This window comes from Ambystoma mexicanum, chromosome 1q (genome assembly GCF_040938575.1).
Source record: "Ambystoma mexicanum isolate Mex_15411 chromosome 1q, UKY_AmexF1_1, whole genome shotgun sequence".
In the NCBI taxonomy this organism is placed as follows: Eukaryota; Metazoa; Chordata; class Amphibia; order Caudata; family Ambystomatidae; genus Ambystoma; species Ambystoma mexicanum.
This window is the reverse complement of record NC_090922.1, coordinates 1,527,233,527-1,527,252,720: the sequence shown is the minus strand read 5'-3', so window position 1 is coordinate 1,527,252,720 and position 19,194 is coordinate 1,527,233,527. Positions and strand designations below refer to the sequence as shown.

Below are 19,194 nucleotides of genomic sequence, written 5' to 3'. Positions count from 1 at the left end.
ACATTTTGCAAGAGACTTGGCTATTATTTCCGCCTAGCATGGACGGCTTTGATGTCTTAATGTCTCCAGCTCAAAAAGGGGAAAGAGGTCGTCCAACATCAGGCCTCCTAATAGCCGTCCGCACAGGCAGAAGTTTGCAAATAGCCCACAACCTGGTATCGTCCTTGGTAATCCAAGCAACATTGTTAGAATGGGAGAAAGATGGAAAATCACAGAGGAAAGTAAGTCAAGACCTTATCCTCCTATTGAATATTTACTGGAATCCAGCTGCAAACAAAACGATTGAATTTCTAAACGATATAGAAAAAATATTAACTGTAGCAACTACATCTTACAATGTGGACCATATCCTGATATATGGATATTTGAATGCCACCTGTCCAGCCCCTGATGGCATAAAAAATACATCTCGAAACAAAACAAACCCCAGTTCGCAATCAACAATAAGAGGTCTTGCATGGTCTGAACTGATGGAATCCCGTGATTTGTATAACCTCAACTCTCTATAAACAGCTAGACCCAGGATCCCAACATGGGAAAGCGAAGGAAACACAAGCACAATTGATGACATCTTCACTTCTAAGGGTCTTTATTTACTAATCAAGAGTTTTGAGGTAGTGAAAACCACTCGCAGTGACCACAATCTATTAACAGCAACATGTCACACAACTAAACGTCCGCCGATAACAATGTCACAAAAGATAGAAACTAACACACAAGGAAACCGGCTAAAATTGACAACACAAGCCATAATTTCCATCACGGCGACTTACAAAAAGGAAAACATATACAACATATCAATATCACAGATAAAGTGGACTATTGCCCACTTCTCATTCCGTATTCACATCCAAGACAGACAAGAAGACAAGAAAAAACTCATTTACATAAACACAATGAAGAACTGAGGTTAAAGAAATCCAACCTCAGAAAAGTCATAAGGAGAGCTCAAACAAACCCAATACATGAAAATCTTGACTTGGCAACCAAACAGAAAAAAAACGATAAGTCATGCCTTCAATCAACTCGATGGAAACTGTATCAAGAAGATGCAGAGACCATGTTGAGAACAGTTTGCAAAAGGAACTCCAAAGATTTCTGGACGATAATAAAGAATAAATCATCAGTCACAGAAAAGACCACCACCAACAGCGTCTCTGAAGACAAATGGTTGGATCACTTAACCAATCTATTCAAGGAACCAACTCCAAAGGCAAACACACTAGACAATGGAGGCACAAGCGAATGGATCGTACACACCGAGCAAGCCATTCTGGAGAAGATAAAGAAGCTAAACAATTCCCGTGCTCCAGGTCCCGACGGAATCTCAAACATCGATCTCAAACAGGACGCAGAAACCTGGGTACTGTTAATAACGGAAATCTTCACAAGATGCAGGATTACAAGATCTATCCCTGCTACATGGAAAACAGCAAACATCGTCCCAATCTACAAGAAGGACCTGAGAGACGATCCAAAATACTACAGGCCGATAGCACTATTGGACGTGCTGGGAAAGCTTTTCGGCTCCTTGGTGTTGGATGAATTCCGGGAATGGCAGAAAGAGGCAAAGACAGCAGGCCCATTACAATCAGGTTTTGAAAAGCACCTCTGCCAATATCATGATGCTCAGCATCCTGAAGTCTACAATTTTTGAGGGTCATCCAACAATATACATAGCCTCGATTGATTTGGTCCAAGCATTTCACCACGTAAACAGGAACAAACTATGGAGAAAACTAGAAAAACAAAAATGCCCATTATCACTTCTAGACCCAGTCAAAGCCCTGTACAGTGATACTTCAATCAGAGTACGCCTCAATGAGGCCGGCCTGCTGTCAAAAACCATACAAACGGCCAGAGGGGTTAAGCAAGGCTGCCCCCTGGCTCCAGCATTGTACAAGGCATACATGGCAGACATAGTGGAAGCAGAAAACGACACCCGCTCATTTCCTCCCAAAATTGGAGAGTCGAAAGTAACACGACTGCTCTACGCGGACGACATCTTATTGCTGGACCAAACGGCTATCGGTCTTCAGCGGCAATTGGACAGTCTTTCAACCTACTTGAAGAAAAACGACTTGGAACTAAATACAACAAAAACCAAAATCATGATTCTGGAAAAATCATCCAAACCAACCAAAAGATCTCAGTGGTTCGCAAACTGGACACAGTAAAAAGCTTCACCTACTTGGGAGTGAAAATATCTCATAGTCAAATAGAAATAACGATGCAAGAGCACCCACTCATCAAGACTAAGACACTTGCAGCACAAGCATTGTCCCTGGAAAGAAAATTCGGCAAATTCACAATCCTCCCAATAATCAAATTTTTTAAAGCAAAAGCGGTACCCGCCATAACTTATGGGGCAGAGGCAATGACATATCTTCCATCGATATTATGGGCAAAATTGGAAGGCGTCTTCTGGCACAAAGTGCTATGACTCCCGAGCTCTACTCCCATAGCAGTCATCCGACGAGAACTGAGTATCCAATCACTAAAATCTGTAGTAGAGAGAAACAGCTTATTATTTCTGGTAAAAATTCTAAGAAGTCCTCGGCCAAAAATCTTGGATATCCTCCATGATGAAATGAAGAGCAAAAAAAACCAAATGCTGACGACTTGGTACAACAAATTACTGGAACAATCAGAAAAAATTGGATGCTCTGAATGGGACATAGAACGTATTCCTGGAAAAATCAAGAAAAAAAAATTAAAAACTCAAGATTGGATTGACACGTTGGAAAAAGCAGAAGAGTACACATCCCAGACCCATCACACAATCAATACACAAAGGATTGATGAGGTAAGAAATTACCTGAAAAAATTTCCAGTTAAACGACTACGCACAATTTTTCTAAGAGCACGCTTGAACGTCTTGAAGACGAAATAAATCCTATTCCAAAGAAAGCAGTCGAAAGATACCAACTGTCAGTACTGTAACAGTTTGGAGACCGAAACAGTGCAACACCTACTCCTTCACTGCCCGGGTACAGACAAATTCAGAACAATCTACCTGTGACCACACGGACTCAAACATCTGACCACAAGTGATGATGACTGATGGAATAAGCTAATGAGTGGAGACTCCACGACATTGACTGTGGCAACAGCCAAGTTCCTTGAAAGCTTGCAGTTGGAAGGAAACCAAATGGGGAACGAATAGAAATTGATTATTTTAAAGGGGAAAAAAAAAAAAAACCCAGAGGAAACTTTTACTTCTCCCTTAAACATGCAACCAAGGGAACGTTTTTGTAAAAATTGTAATACAATTAAACACAAAAAAAATAAAACTAGCATAGCCGGAGGAGAGGGTGACTGCCACTAAATCTGGTAGGGTTGCGAAAGACAGGGAGACTGGAATCCAAGTTGGTAAGGTTGTGAAAGACAGGGATACTGGAACCAAAGTTGCTAGAGTTGTGAAAGACAGGGAGACTGGAACCAAAGTTGGAAAGGTTGCAAAAGACAGGGAGACTGAAACCGAAGTTGGTAGAGTTGCGAAAGACAGGGAGACTGGAACCAAAGTTGGTAGACGGGGAGACTGGAACCAAAGTTGGCAGAGTTGCGAAAGACAGGGAGACTGGAATCAAAGTTGGTAAGGTTGCGAAAGACAGGGAGACTGGAACCAAAGTTAGTAGAGGTGCGAAAGACAGGGAGACTGGAACCAAAGTTGGTAGAGTTGCGAAAGATAGGGAGACTGAAACCGAAGTTGGTAGAGTTGCGAAAGACAGAGAGACTGAAACCAAAGTTGGTAGAGTTGCGAAAGACAGGGAGACTGGAATCAAAGTTGGTAAGGTTGCGAAAGACAGGGAGACTGGTACCAAATTTGGTAGGGTTGTAAAAGACAGGGAGACTGCAACCAAAGTTGGGGGAGTTGCAAAAGAGAGGGAGACTGGAACCAAAGTTGGTAGGGTTGCAAAAGACAGGGAGACTGCAACCAAAGTTGGTAGGGTTGTGAAAGACTGGGCGACTGCAACCCAAGTTGGTAGAGTTGCAAAAGACAGGGAGACTGGAACCAAAGTTGGTAGAGTTGCAAAAGACAGGGAGACTGGAACCAAAGTTGGTAGGGTTGCGAAAGACAGGGAGACTGTAATCAAAGTTGGTGAGGTTGCGAAAGACAGGGAGACTGGAACCAAAGTTGGTAGAGTTGCAAAAGACAGGGAGACTGGAACCAAAGTTGGAAAGGTTGCAAAAGAAGGTAGACAGAAAACAAAGTTGGTAGGGTTGGCAGATAGCAATATCCTTGTCCTGGCGGTTAGCACATTTTAAAGACCTGCTGATTTTAGCTTGTGATATTAAAATACTGAGTAGTGTAACATATAGTTACTCATCTTGCCCAATCAGCGCTTTATAAATGATCAAATGCAACTCTCCACATGCCAAGATTGGCCTCAGCGGAATCCCTGTCTGTTGAACACTCTCTGGGCAGGCGGAGGCACAGGCTTGGCACAGGGATTTCCAGGATGTGGAGCTTCCCAGGGGCACTGGGTTACACCTGGGCGAGCAGCTCCTCTTGGGCTCTGGGTCTGACCCAGGGCAGAGTGAGTGTCCAGGCATATCAAAGGATGTGCTCCATCCCCAGGACACTCAGAATTACACATGGGGCATAGACAATGTTCCGGGATGGGGCACATGCCCTGGTAATAGCCCCGCCTCCTCTGAATGCTTTTTCTATATACTTAGTCCACCTATTAGTCCTATTCCTGGCTTCTCCTAACCGCACAGCTCCTCAGCGCGCCCTGAGGTAAATTATTGCACATGGCTGCTTGTTCCTCACCTTTTGGTCACACTACCTCAAGGACCAGTACTGTCTTCCCATTCAGATGCACACAACAACAGCTCAGTGTCTGCGTGTACAGTTATCTAAACAACTTAAACTCAAAAGACATTTAGTTGGCACTTCAAAGTTCAAATATTGTGCAAAAGGTTTTTAAAAATCCATAAAAAATGAGCAGGAGAAATAACACCAGAGGCAGTGGAATATACAGGTGACATAGCCAAAATGAAGAAAATACACTTTAAAAAAATAACGGAGGGGGTGAGCAGCAGGGAAGATGGAAAAAAGGGAGCTGTGGCAAGTGTGGATCCTGCCATCTGTAATAGTGGTAGCAGAGACATATAAAAAACATCTTCAGAATGAAAGCTCACAAAATAAAATAGGGTGGGGAACTCATTTCCTATAACAGTAAAGCAAGTATAGGGACACACTACATTTTTAATCTTTTAAATTTTGAACTTGCACTTTTTAATTTGAGCATTTCATACATCAAGGTTTCAAATATATCACCCATAATCCAGAGTGTCACGCATCTGCCAGGCCTCTGGCTAGTCTGTTTACTAGTGCACCTCTAGTTCTGAGGATGGTGAGAGGATGTAAGTGGCAGCGACAGCGTGCCCTCCACTATAGACACAGGCTGCTGCCTGTCTCCAGGGACTGCACGGCACACCCTCCTTATGCCACTCATGCAGAGGTTTGAGTGCCATCTCAGAGAGATTATGTGGGCCATTGCGAAACTTCAAAGATTGCATTAACCACTTGGTTTATAGGTTGTTCTAAATGATATCCCGCTTTCTCGCTCCCCCCTTTGTGTACCTTGATTTGGGGTTCTGGTTTTTCTGGCACACATTCTACCGCATAGCTATCTTTCAGCCGGCTGGCTGCCTCTGGTAGCCAGCCACATCAGGTATCTCACTGCTTCTCACGGCCTGTGTACCTCTGGATACTGAGGGTGTGGGTAGCACAATATACATGCTTGATCAGACCGCTTGTGTAGCTGCACAGTTAGAGCAGGTGTAAAATATGTCTTTGGGAAGTTTGAGGTCCATTTTTTAGAAGCCTAAAAAGGTCTTCTCCTTCCAGCATCTGGGCAGTTCCAAAGAAGCTCAAATTGTGTCATCTGCTGCGATCCTCTTAGTCCTTTCACTCGATTCTCATTTTACCTGCTGTCTTCTGTCGTCCAAAAATGACACATAATATCAGCATTGTATGTCAAAAGCAAGTGACCTCGGGCATAGAAAAAGTGAAACATTTTCCCGGGGTGCTGCTGCAAAATATAAAGCGCCTCTGGGGGCTTTTGGGTACACTCAGTGTGCTCCTTTTCTTCCCCAGTCACAGGTCATGGATACAGAGGGACTTAAGAGTGCAGTGAGGAGATCAATGGGAAATCACTGACATCTAGTCTCAACTGGAGCCCAGCTGCAGAACCTCCCAGGCTTGGTCTGCCATCGCCTGTATGCCCAGCATGTAACCTTCTGTATGCCCTCTTCATAGCCAGAGAAACGCGCATCCCCTTCACTGGGAGGTCTGAATGACTTGAGGGCAGGTGGGTTGGCAGGAAGGTGGGCTGCCTGGACTGGTATTCATGGATCTTTATATGACAGGATATCGGAACCAGGGAGCCTATTCCCTACCTGCACTGCACACAGATATCCCACATGGTCATCAGCTTTACCCTTTCTTACTCAATGGTGATGGCAAACGTACAATTCAATGACTCCTTTTCAGAGACTTGCAGGTAAAGAAAGTTGTCACATGTTAAGTGGGTGGAGGCCTCCTACATCCTTACAGAAGATGTATTTCCACTCAGACTGCTCATCACTCCAGTGACTGTGTTCAATGGTGGGTGAATGGCAGGGTTATCTATCTTGACCCTATAGGAACTTATGTACCCACGTTCACTCCTTTCTTTGCCCCTACAGGACTCATTGACCCTCCAAGGAATATTTGCATCACCTTCACTGATAAACCGAGAGAGCTGAATGTGACCTGGGAGCCCCCTGACGAAGAAAATAAGGACTTCTTCAAATACAGCGTGCGCTATCGACCTACAAACTCCTTAGAAACCACCAAAACGGTAAGATGGCACCAATGCCCGGGCCACATTGTCTGTGCCTCCGCTTCTTCCATAGTTTTGTGTCTTGTTTTGATTTAGTACCTGGCGGGGGTGTGGCCTTCCTTCGCTCGGGCCTGTAACTATGTGCCACAGGGCATTACTTGAAGCATTAATACCCTCCCAGGTTGGGGCTTATTGCTTAATTATGCTTGACAGCTACAAATATGAGCCTGGGGTGTTTCAGGCTCTGATGGTGCAGTGCTTAACTTATTATGATAATGTGCGCATTAGTGTCTTAGGAGTTCTGTCCTCGGGAGTGGCAGTGAGTGGTCTGCCTGTGACTGGAGAGATGCTGTGTTGCTGCAATCAGTGTTTCCTCACTGTTCATTATTCCTGTCGGACCGAGAAGGAAGCTTTGTTTTAAAAGCCACATCTCTGAGCGGAGCGTGGCGCAGGAGTGGCAGTGAGTGGTCTGCCTGTGCTCCGTCGAGGTTGCAGGGAGGGAGTGCGGGCCGCTACTATCACCCAGACCTTTGAATGAGTGATTTGTCTGCCCCGTTGTCTTAGCCCGCCATCCACGCAGGGCTACCAATTGGGAACGCTGACAAAAAGGAACTACAATTTGTGACAGAACGGTAGCATACTAACCCCCACCCTCAAAAGAACCAGGGGACCCACATCGTGGCGAATGAAGGGAAAGAAAATATATAGGATTCCCCAGCACCTTGGCAACCAACTAACTCACCTGGTGTGGACAGTAAAAAAATCACAAAGTACTTTAAGGCAGCAGCAAAGTGTGCCTGTGCCAAGGATGAAATCCTAACTATATCAGGAACTGGAACTTAAGTGGAAACGGGGAATGAAATAGACAATAATAACCTTGAGGGATCGAACGTGGCTAATGGAAGTTCATGGGCCAAGGCGGTGAAGCCGTTCCCTAACCAAAGGCTGTCTGGCTCACCATGCCTAATAAGGCTTATCAACGAGTCATTTTATGAAGCAGGGAGCCAAAGTTTGCTGAATGTTGAGTCGACTGGGTTATTTGATTTTAATTTTGAGATAGTTATATAGTGCGCACAACAAACTAAATCGAATCCTGGCGCAGAAGACACATTGGCAAAATAGAATAGACCAGTCAGCCAGATGATTGTTAATGCCAGTGAAATTCACCAAAGGGTCAAATGGGGATGGTACCTATTTAAACAAATAGGTCTTTGACCCTGCTCTAAAGGTCAGTAGAGAATTTGCCGTTCTTAGATTCAGGGGAAGGCTGTTCCATAACGTAGGTCCAGCCACTGAGAAGCTGCACTCTCCTCTTGTAGCACAATTTGACCTCGGAATAATGAGCAGACACTGATCTTCTAACCTTAAAGCTTGTGTGGGGTAGTACCGCTTCAGTTTATTCGTTAAGTAAATTGGTGCCAATCCATTTAAGAATTTAAACACCAGACACCCAATTTTGAATTTGATGCAGTCTTCCACCACTAACCAGTGTAGAGAGCGACGGAAACCTGAGGTTGGAGTGCTTTTAGGGGCGCCAAACACCAGTCTTACTCCGGCATTTTGCGCCTTTTGTAGACGATGGATCTGTTTTGCGGGGCTCTGGCTAAAAGTCCATTACAATAATCTAATTTGGAATTGATCAGAGCTCCAACCACCGAAGCCCGATCAGTGTCAGGTACATACGGTAGTGCTTGACGGAGAAGGCGAATGTTATAAAAAATATACTGAATTTGGCTGACATCAAATGAGGTTAGCACTGCTGAAGCAATGTTGGCCTCAATGTGCAAAATGGGACCATCAGTTTTGCTTTAAAAATGTTATTGAAACAATGGAACAGAACTTCATATCTGTCGAAACACAATGACAAACTTCAATGCGTGACAAACAGATGACTGTCCAGTGGATAACAAAATCAGAAGTGATGAGAAAACAAAAGCAAGATCAAATAGTCATAAAACAAGGGTACTTGTAGAGCAACCACCAAATGAGGGCCTGAGGGAGAATGCGGATCCCACGGAGTCACATCTTGCTGAGAATCTCAGAAGTTCTGAAGAGCAGGGGGAGGTAAATGAAGTGAGCTACGATTCTATTTTGTCTAGAAAAGCAAGAAGGAAAAGACAGAAGATACAAAAGGAAAAATGACCCAAAAAGTGTCCACCTCAAAATCCAGATCAAAATGGATTCCACAGAGGAGTGGCCGAAAGCTGCCCCGGGACAGAAGAGGTCCCGCAAGAAGCAGCTAGAAGGCAGAAAAGAACTAAGAATAGGGAACTAAGAATAGAACAGCAAATCTAAATGGAGAGTATGAAAGAGGCGGCTTCACAACCGCCCCTCAGTATGCAACGTCTCGATTGGAACTGCTTGGATGGTCACGGAAGTGGAGGCGTGCCCAAAAGGGGCATAGTGGAGGCTTGTTCATAGGGGGGGGAATCTAAACTGAAGGAATCTCTCAAACGGCATTTACCATCTCCCGCCTATTCAAAGATTGACAAGTCCCTATAAATCGGCGTACACTACTTGAACTATGGTAATCATTTGCCACCTTTACGTGTCTTGTAGAGTTCCGATATGGATTATGTTGTACAATTAGATGGGTTTATCTCTGCTGTAACTAGTGTTCACTGCGTCGACATAGAATCTGTCTCATTGATTAGAAGAAACTTGACCGCATTATTAAAATGGGGATATGACATTGATCAAGTATCAGATACAAGGATGCTCCAGTCAATGAAGAATAAAACAGAGGCGGCTGACGTCGATGCTAGGGTTAAGCCCATAGGTAAACCTGCAATCACTGCACCAAAAGCTATGGGAAAATACATCAGCAGAGGACGTGCTTGCAAGATCTCATTGGGAGTGGCTTCTGTCTTTCCTATCTCCCCCAATAAGCGATTTGTGAATATTACCTCCTGGAATACGAGAGGACACATCCACATGCTTGCTGAAGGGTAGTCATTTTGTAAAATGTATGACGAAGGTATTATACTGATATGAGAATTTTGGGTGATGGGCGATGTGCTGTTTGATGGCTACACATGTCTGAACAACCCTGCCTGAAGAGGTAATAGAGGTCGCCTGTTTGGCGGTCTGGTGACCTTATGCTCCAATATACTGGAGGCAAGAGAAATTGACCCATTGACGAGCAACCCTAATGAGCTGATGGTTGAGGTTGTTTTAAGCGATAGCTATATTATATTGGTGCTAAATATTCATGACCCTCCTGGTGGTAAAGCTACCAATAACATACCGCTGCCAATATATGAAACCATATGCTCATACAGAGCCAAGATTTGGAGTTGTTTGTTGGGGATGATCTCAATTCCCCTTGCATAGAGTGCACAGTAACAGAAAAAGGTGCTGCCTCACTAGCCTCTTCCCAGAATAGACTGGAGTGGGTAACGAAATTCTTGACCTGAAGCCCAGAGATTGTATCGCTGCAGCTGTAAAATGTGTACATTGGCTTTTGCTAATTGCAAGGACTACAATATGTACAACTTTGTTTCCCTAAATTCTGCCCTGCTAGAACCCTCTGCTGCTGTAACTCCTATAATGTGCTTATCAAATGCTTTTTGAAACAGAGAGTGGGAGGCATGTCTTTCTCTTTCGGAAACGTCCTGTTTTACTTAGTTCCTTCCTTGTTAACTCATACCACTGCGACTGAGACTGGTGACCTGGTCCCTCGTAAACCCATGTGGATTTACCACCTGGCGGCCGTGTACCACGCCCTTGGAACTCCTCTACCCAGCAGGTAGCTAGTGGCCTCCCAACTCAGCACTTTACTTCTGGGCTTGTATGTGCACTTAGTAATCCCTACTTCTCTTTCCATTCATGCTTTAATTTTACTGCACAATGCATATGTGCGTTTATAGGAGCAGTGTGTACAATCTTTTTGGATAAGGAAGGGAAATGCATCTGCAAGGGATTTGCAGAATATTTGTAAGTGGCAGTTGTTGTTTGCAAGTTTAATATGTTGATAGGGCCATCTGTAGGGTTTGTTTACTTGTTGGTGGATCTATGTGTAACTGTTTTAAAGCTGGCAATGAGGGAGTGTTACAAACATAACAGTAAAAAGGGTAGAAGCGCTGTGTTGGGTGATGGTGTGCACATGCTGCAAGCTGGGTTTTTAAGTAATGCCTGGCCTAGAGAGCGGACTGCAGAAACTTTGGATAGTCATGAAGGGCTGTGGATTATGGTGTTTATTGTATGAAATGTATTTGGGACAGAAAATTGTTTTTGTGCTTTTTTCTTTTTCTCTAGTATACAATTGTCCATTATTACCATTAGCATAGTATAAATGAAGGAATGTTTGAGAATCTTATTGATTCAGTTCAAAATAGCTTTATTTCAACACTAGGCCATACAACCATGCAGTTCAAAAACATCATAAAAGGTTTCAAACACACAATATTTATAATTGATGTACAGCTTATAAAAATTTCAAACATTTAAAACAGTGTTGGCAGTATGTGCCCGCCACTTTTTAAAATGCGATTGTTACCATGCAGTTCAACTCATTTCATCATTTTTCCCTGCAGGCTTGTTGTTAACCATTGATATGTTTTGGAATTTTGTTTACCAGTAATCATTTCTCAAACATATAAGGTACATCACATTTCATGGGTCATCAGGTCTTAGGTGGGAGTCCAGAGGGAAATATGCTTTATCAGGTTTTGAGGGGCCCTCTTTCCTGCCTCCCCTGGCCTTCATAACCCTTGACCTTGCACACCATGCTTGGAACAGATAGATTGCCATGAAATGTAACCCTTATCAAGAGGATAGCTCCGGAGCCGCGCACTCCCCTAGTTCTCTCCATCTCCCTTGCCTCCCTCTTGCACTCACTAGCTTCTCCCACACTGGCTCACCTACAGTAGCTCCCCCGGTTCTCTCCACCTCCCTTGCTGTCCTTTGCTCTCTCCAGCCTCTCCCCCACTGGCTCTCCTACAGTAGCTCCACTGGTTCTCTCCACCTCCCTTGTCTCCCTCTTGCTCCCTTCAGACTCTCCCACACTGGCTCTCCTACGGTAGCTCCCCACCTCCCTTGTCACCCTCTTGCTCTCTTCAGACTCTCCCACACTAGTTCTCCTACAGTAGCTCCCCTGTTTCTCTCCACCTCCCTTGACTCCTTCTTGCTCTCTCCAGCCTCTCTCCCCTGGCTCTCCTACAGTAGCTCCACTGGTTCTCTCCACCCCCTTGCTGTCCTCTGCTCTCCCCAGGATTTCCCACACTAGATCACCTACTGTAGCTCCCCTGGTTCTCTCCACCTCCCTTGTCCCCCTCTTGGTCTCTTCAGACTCTCCCACACTGGCTCTCCTACGGTAGCTTCCCACCTCCTTTGACTCCTTCTTGCTCTCTCCAGCCTCTCTTCCACTGGCTCTCCTACAGTAGCTCCACTGGTCCTCTCCACCTCCCTTGCTGTCCTTTGCTCTCCCCAGGATTTCCCACACTAGCTCACCTAAAGTAGCTCCTCTGGTTCTCTCCACCTCCCTTGTCCCCCTCTTGGTCTCTTCAGACTCTCCCACACTGGCTCTCCTACGGTAGCACCCCACCATCTTTGACTCCTTCTTGCTCTCTCCAGCCTCTCTCCCACTGGCTCTCCTAAAGTAGCTCCCCTGGTTCTCTCCACCTCCCTTGCCTCCCTTTGCACTCTCTTCAGACTCTCCCACACTGGCTCTCCTACGGTAGTTCCCCACCTCCCTTGACTCCTTCCTGCTCTCTCCAGCCTCTCCCCACTGGCTCTCCTACTGTAGCTCCCCTGGTTCTCTCCATCTCCCTTGCCTCCCTCTTGCTCTCTCCAGCCTCTCCCCCAATGGCTCTCCTACAGTAGCTCCCTGGTGCTCTCCATTTCCCTTGCCTCCCTCTTGCTCTCTCTAGCTTCTCCCACACTGGCTCTCCTACAGTAGCTCCCCTGGTTCTCTCCATCTCCCTTGCCTCACCTTTCTCTCTCTTCGTACCCCAAAGTCCACTGCCAACAGGGAACTGTAGATTTCCTGGTGGCCCTCTAACCATTTGTGGGTACCCTGGTGTCTTGCTCCCCTTACCCCACCCACGTGCCACATGTTATAATGCTATGTTATTCCTCACTCTTAACATATGTAATTTTACTGTTTTTGTGTGATGCAAAACTACTTTTTACTCCCTGTGTAAGAACAAACGTGTATTCATATTTAGTATTTTTACCCATTTTCCCAATGTTTTTGGAAGAGAACCCCTCAAATCCCCCACACCCCGTGGAGAGTTTGGGCTTGCTCGCTGCATACATTTGTGTAGAGGAGCAGCTGCATGCCTCGGCAGGAAACCCAGCACCCCGACCTCCTATAGGTTGAAAAATTGAGATTGTGCTGTGTTTGACACCAGCAGGTGTGCCAGTACCGCAGCATGTGTTCCAAAGAAGATACCCATTGAGACAACACTACCGAATGTATCCCTGAAGGGATAATAACTTGAGGGAGGAGCTCCCTGAAGGAATATGAGAAAGAGCAGAGAAAAGAAGCCAGCAACATCAAAGAAATTATGTGGGACATCTCAGGATACTGAATGAAAAGAATGTATGGATCCTAAAGATACTGATGATAAAGTAAAGAATTGAGTGAACTCTCAAATATAAAGGAAGACGATTACACGTGTACGACGTGCTGTAGAAATACAACAGTTCAATAAATGTACAGATAATGAAACGCAAGGTAGACTAAGTCATCATAGATGCTGGCTATACCTAGTGGGTAGAACGCAGGCGAAGCCGCCATTGTATAGAAGCTGGACATCTGTATCATTAATTTAGTAAGCCAGGACCCCATGAAGCGGGATTGGAAAGCTGTGAAAGAACAAGTAGAATCGTGGAGCTGCAAGACGAGGCTGTCTGGCCCATTGTCAAGACTGAAGCAGCCAAGGTCAGCTATCTATTCTGGAAATGAGCTAACGGGAAAAGGATGAATCATCCCTTGTTAAGGTACAAAGAAAGAACACCAATAGTGCCAGGTTTAATTCACTTGCAGCATGTAAAAGCTGCAAAAGGGCCTAAATCGTGGTCTCATGTCACGTAAGCCATAGATGAAAATAGAGTTCAAACCTGGAGTCCCAGAAAAGGATAGTGAGTTCTCTCACACCCATGTATTCCGAGAGACAAAGATACTGTGAAAGGCCAAGTTCAAAGACAATCTTCATGGCAGAAGGCATGGGTGATGAGAGATGATGGGTGGATTGGGTGGGGAGGTAGTGTCGTGCCCCATCTCCTTGCACCTCGGTTTGGGCTTACGTGCTGCTAAGTGAACCAAATGTTCCAGACCTGGCACAAGCGTGCCATCCAATTGTAGTAATCCACATAACAAAGGACCTTATCATTTGAAAGCCAATAAAAAACAGTGTATGTGATGTTTCTGAAGATGGCATGTTTTAGAGGTAGGCATATGTTGTCTACCTGATAGTGGGCAGACAATCACAATCCTAGTTCCTATAGACAGTACACTTAGATGTTCCCATTAGCCAATGCCGACTTTTGATGGGTTTTTCAGTATTGTCACGTAGTATGACGTCACCTCTGATATATTTTTAATTCAAAAGCTATGATTTTTGTGAGGATCGATGAGAGAAATTAAGCGTACGCCCATTCATGTTCGTTGTAACTCCCTGTTTTAGATAATCTATATAAATATAAATGTAAATGTTTGTTTGTTCAAAATCTTAAATCTCCGAAAGTTCTTCACCAATTGCTTTGAAATTTTGACACAACGTTGCATTCGGATACATGCATGTTTTTATGTATCTATATCATACAGATGTCACACCTGTGACAGGTAAAAACATGCTTTTCTCGAAAAACAGCGCCATCTGTTGGACGTAAATGCAACACACGCTACACTAAAACATGCTTTTCTTGAAAAACCGTGCCATCTGTTGAACGTAAAAGCAACACACGCTATACTAAATATGAAGTGTGTCCTTATTGCAAGGCTCTGAAATGTGATGCAGAAACAAAAGGAATGTGTTGCGCCGCCGGAAAATTTAAACTTCCTCAACTTGAGAACTGCCAGATCCATTGATTAAAAACAAGCATTGTGAAATTAAACATATTGGAAACATGTGCTTTGTCTTTTCTTTATTTTCCACTTAATCAGACTGATTAAATTGTAGGGAGAGAGGGGAGGGTGGGTGGTCGTAAGGGAGAGAGTGGGGGTTGGCTGGGTGGGGGTAGGGAGAGAGGGGGGTAGGGACAGAGTGGGATGGGTGGGGGTAGGGAGAGAGGGGGGGTAGGGAGAGAGTGGGGGTGGGTGGGTGAGGGATAGGACTGCACAGAGACAATGGAACAACAAAAAATATTGTATACCCACAAGCATTGTGAGATTAAGCATATTAGAAACGTGCGATTTCTCTTTTCTTTCTTTTCCATTTAACCGGACTGCGCCACAGCAACGCGCGGCTGGGTAGAGCTAGTTGTTAATAACACAGTACTTTGCCATCTTCCTGAGTTGGTTTGATTATTTGGAATCCAAATGTATCTGTGTGATCCCCTCCATTACGTATGCACATTCCTAAAGGGCCCTAAGCTCATTTGCATGGTGTAATATGGGGCCACTTTGTAAAACGTTTCCAGGACCACTTTTGGTTCCCAGTCCAAGCCTGCCCACTGCTCTCAACACCCCCCTCTAATTCCCTTTCTATATATATGTCCTGCCAGCTCTCCCTAGCCTCTTTCACTTTTCTGAGTCTCTGCAGCCTCATTCACGCCCTCTTTTCCTCCCCCATCCCCATCTCATTTGCATGTGCCCCCCTTCTTAGTATTTCCATCTGAATATCCTTCGCTCTCCTTCAACTCTTTATCCTGCTCCTCTCCGTTTCTTCACTCGTTCCCTCCCATTGCTTCATTCATCTGTCACTGATGTTTCTATCTTTTCTCTCCCTCTTTTCTCTCACTGTCCCCCTGGTTGTCTCTGTCTTCCCGTTCTACTTGCATCCCTCCTGTTTTCTACACTTTCTTTCACTCCCCATCTCCTCCTTTAATCATAGTTTGTGAGTGAACCCTTCTATAAGACTAGCAGTCCAGCATCCAGTCTTTTGGCTGTACTGACAAAGCAATCTACATCTAAGTCACTAATGGTGTCCTTAACTTCCTGGATAAAGGTGGACCCTGCTTACTGGTCCTGTTCAACAACCCCACTCACCCCCAATCAACACAGTTGAGCAAAGAGTCCTCTTTAACACCTCGCCACGCATTTGTCTCTACTCAGTCCTGCTTTCATTCAATTCCCACCTCACCCGCATGAGCCAACTGCTCTAGCTGACAGCAACAGAGTCAAACATGTCTGTCCCTTTGCTGGGATGTAAATGAGTATGTCCCTCCCCCCTAGGTGCTTTAGAGTGAGGCGAATCCCATAGACAGCCGTGCTAGGGGAGAAAAAAGGCTGTGCTAAAGAAACCCGGCGCGGACACAATATCACAGGCATTACAGATGCATAGACTTAGTGTGTGCATATAAAGAGACGCCATTTTGTAGTTATGGTAGACACATTCAGTCCTACATGGCTGCGTGGTAAACATAGCCCCAACGGAGAAACCTGAACAGGCCCAAACGGACAGACGAGCCTGTGCTGCTAATTCTCACAGAAACGTCCCCTTGTCCCCTGACTGTTGCAATTATTTAATATTGCTGAAAGGAAGGCGTCCTGCAAGGCCATGAGACAGCACCAGGCTCCTCGCGGCGCCCCTTAATCACAGCCATGCCAACAGCAGACCTATAACCCTCACACAGCCCACACGGAATAATAGTACCCACCATTGACCCAGTCCAAGAACCCCTGCATTCCACGATATTGAGCGACCATCGGCCAGCCAGCCATAGAACCGATGGTCATAAAAGATCTGAACATGTCCTATCTTCCTTAAATACACCCTTTGTAGTACGAGGTACAGGGAGGGATACGTTATAGATCAACACGAGGGTGGAAGCCTTGTATGCAAGGGGTGCACGATAGACACAGCACAACATGTGTGGGTCAGCATGATTGTATTCCTTCCCTCCCCTCTGGTGCCAATCCATGAGCCTCCCAGGTGCCTGCCATAATGATGTAGTGGCAGCATTAGCTCACAGTAGTAGCCTCGGAACAGCAACATGTGTAGACCCGTACCTTCAGTCCCTGGAGAGATGAGCCCAGCTGACCCACATGGGAAACGACAGACGGCTGAGACTGGAACCAATCATAGCCTGGCATCCCCTCTGGACATCCTTAGTGACGCTGTGGACTCTTATAATGTACTGAATATGATCATTCAGGCAGAAAAGAGTCCTCTCCCTTGTCTTTTGTACAATTAAACCTTGTTATCCTTGAAAGCAATCTTTTGACCTTTTACCCTAGAGACTTGTATTCTTTCTGGCGTGAGTGTAAAGGGACTTGTCTTCAACTTGTGGTGTACCCCAAGAGCCTATTTCATGTATTTATTTGAATTTATAAAGCGTACAGGCGGCCCTCCGCCATCGTGGCGCTATTACAATGGAGCTTCCTTAGTTACTTGGTTATTAGAACATGACATAGAAATTACTTGGTTACAGTGCTTGGATATACAGTGCAACAGTTATAATGACATTTACAGCATATGTGGCTTCAGTACAAAAAAGAACAGGTTCCAGGGTTACAAGAAAAGCAACTGATCTTTTTTGTTTGAGAGGGCAGTGGCTATATATATATATATTTCTCCCTATACTCGCACCCCTACTCAATTGTTACATGAACACCCTGAAGGAAGCGCACCAACATGGGGCATCTATTCCTAGCCCCACCTCTCAAGGGGTCAGAGGTTAGGATATGTTAATGTGCCGTCTTTATAGCAGTGAACACAGACATACCTTTCTCCCACTTGTAAGCAGAGGCCCACTACTATTCAGGAGGCTTAACCATAGGATAATTCTCACCCCTTCAGGACCCTGTTAGAGGTCATTTTGGACGCACTGCATTTCATACCCCTGTGTACTAAAGCTTCTCTTAAAAAATATTTGTATTCGTTGTGATTTAATCAAAAAATGTATGATTTTTAATCACATGTACAAAAGAAGAGCAGAATAGTACATACATACACAAACAGGCCAAACAGGAAAACAATAATACATCAATCCATTTTCTCAACTATAAACTTTACATAAATAAATTGTAACTTATCCAAACCTTGGGTCATGTACCTTTGTACCTCCCCACAGTACTATAAGACCTAAATTGTCAAGCAGTTTCAATACTTTTATCGCTAAAAATACTTTGTGACTCTAGGATAGTCTCACCCAAAATTCCTCTCTGTTTTACCACTCTCTCCTGTCAAGGATACGTTTCAAATATTTCTCCCTTATCAGCTCTACTGCTTTACAAGAGATCATAACGTGACTCAATGTCTGCCGAAGCTCATCGCCATACAAGGAACACGTTGCTTTTTGACTCTTAACATTTCTCCCATAGGCCGAATCGTAGAAATTCCATTCGCCTCTTTGAATTCAGGAACTGTTTCAAGTAGGTTGGGAGGGAGCCTCTAGGTTTGTCCCGACATGAGAATGAGTTGTGCACTTTATAAGCCTACGTGGTGTCAACTATTAATTCCCAGTCACTTCTAATTATTGTTCGCCTTATACTAACCGGATTGGATACTAATTCATCCACTGTTTTTAAGCAATTCAGTAGGATTCCCGTCACTATCCTCCTTGTGTACTCCATCAGTGGGATGAGCGAAAATGTACAATGGGACCCTCATGATTTCTGCATTTGACAAATAAGTTGATCTATTTTTGACTAAAATCGCCCCTCAACTAAGGCAAAGATAGAACATGACGCTGAATCCCAAATGTATGACTTCTTTAGTCTGCTTTATCTGTGATCCATTTAAAGACCACTTAAAGCCAATCGCTTCTTTTATTGACATCGAGAAGCGAATTATATTTGACTTGGACGGATTTATAAGTAAATAATTTGCTTCTGCATAATTCCCTATAGTGGGTAGCAATTGTTGAATTCCCTGAGGGGTGTGATCCAAAAGCAGACTATCGTCCACATATGCTATCCATGTAGTTTTTAAGTTATCTATTTTCGGTGATGCAAAGGCTTGTCCAATGAGGGCCACATCTAGATCTGCTAAATAAAATTTGAAGATGCAGGAGGCCAACATGAACCTCTGCCTCACCCCCCTCTATGTGTCTATTAGTTTTGTTACGTGGTCATATTCATCCAAACTTACTTTTATAGATTAATTTTGATGCAGATGGATTATAATGGCCAGGAGCTTCTCTGGGAGATCCCATTGGGTTAGTTTACTCCAGAGACGCCCCTACAAACAGTGTCGAAAGCTTTGGAGAGTTCAATTAATGCTCTGTATACGGCCTGGCCATCCTTGGG

General features: G+C 44.6%; 1 protein-coding gene across 1 annotated transcript in view; it reads left to right on the top strand.

Annotated features, from left to right (window-relative positions):
• MPL (MPL proto-oncogene, thrombopoietin receptor) overlaps nucleotides 1–19,194 on the top strand; it is a 301,040-nt gene that overhangs the window by 88,671 nt on the left and 193,175 nt on the right. The window contains exon 4 of the mRNA XM_069642442.1: nucleotides 6,700–6,854. Within this exon, the coding sequence (XP_069498543.1) occupies nucleotides 6,700–6,854 (155 nt within the window). The remainder of the gene's footprint in view (nucleotides 1–6,699; nucleotides 6,855–19,194) is intronic.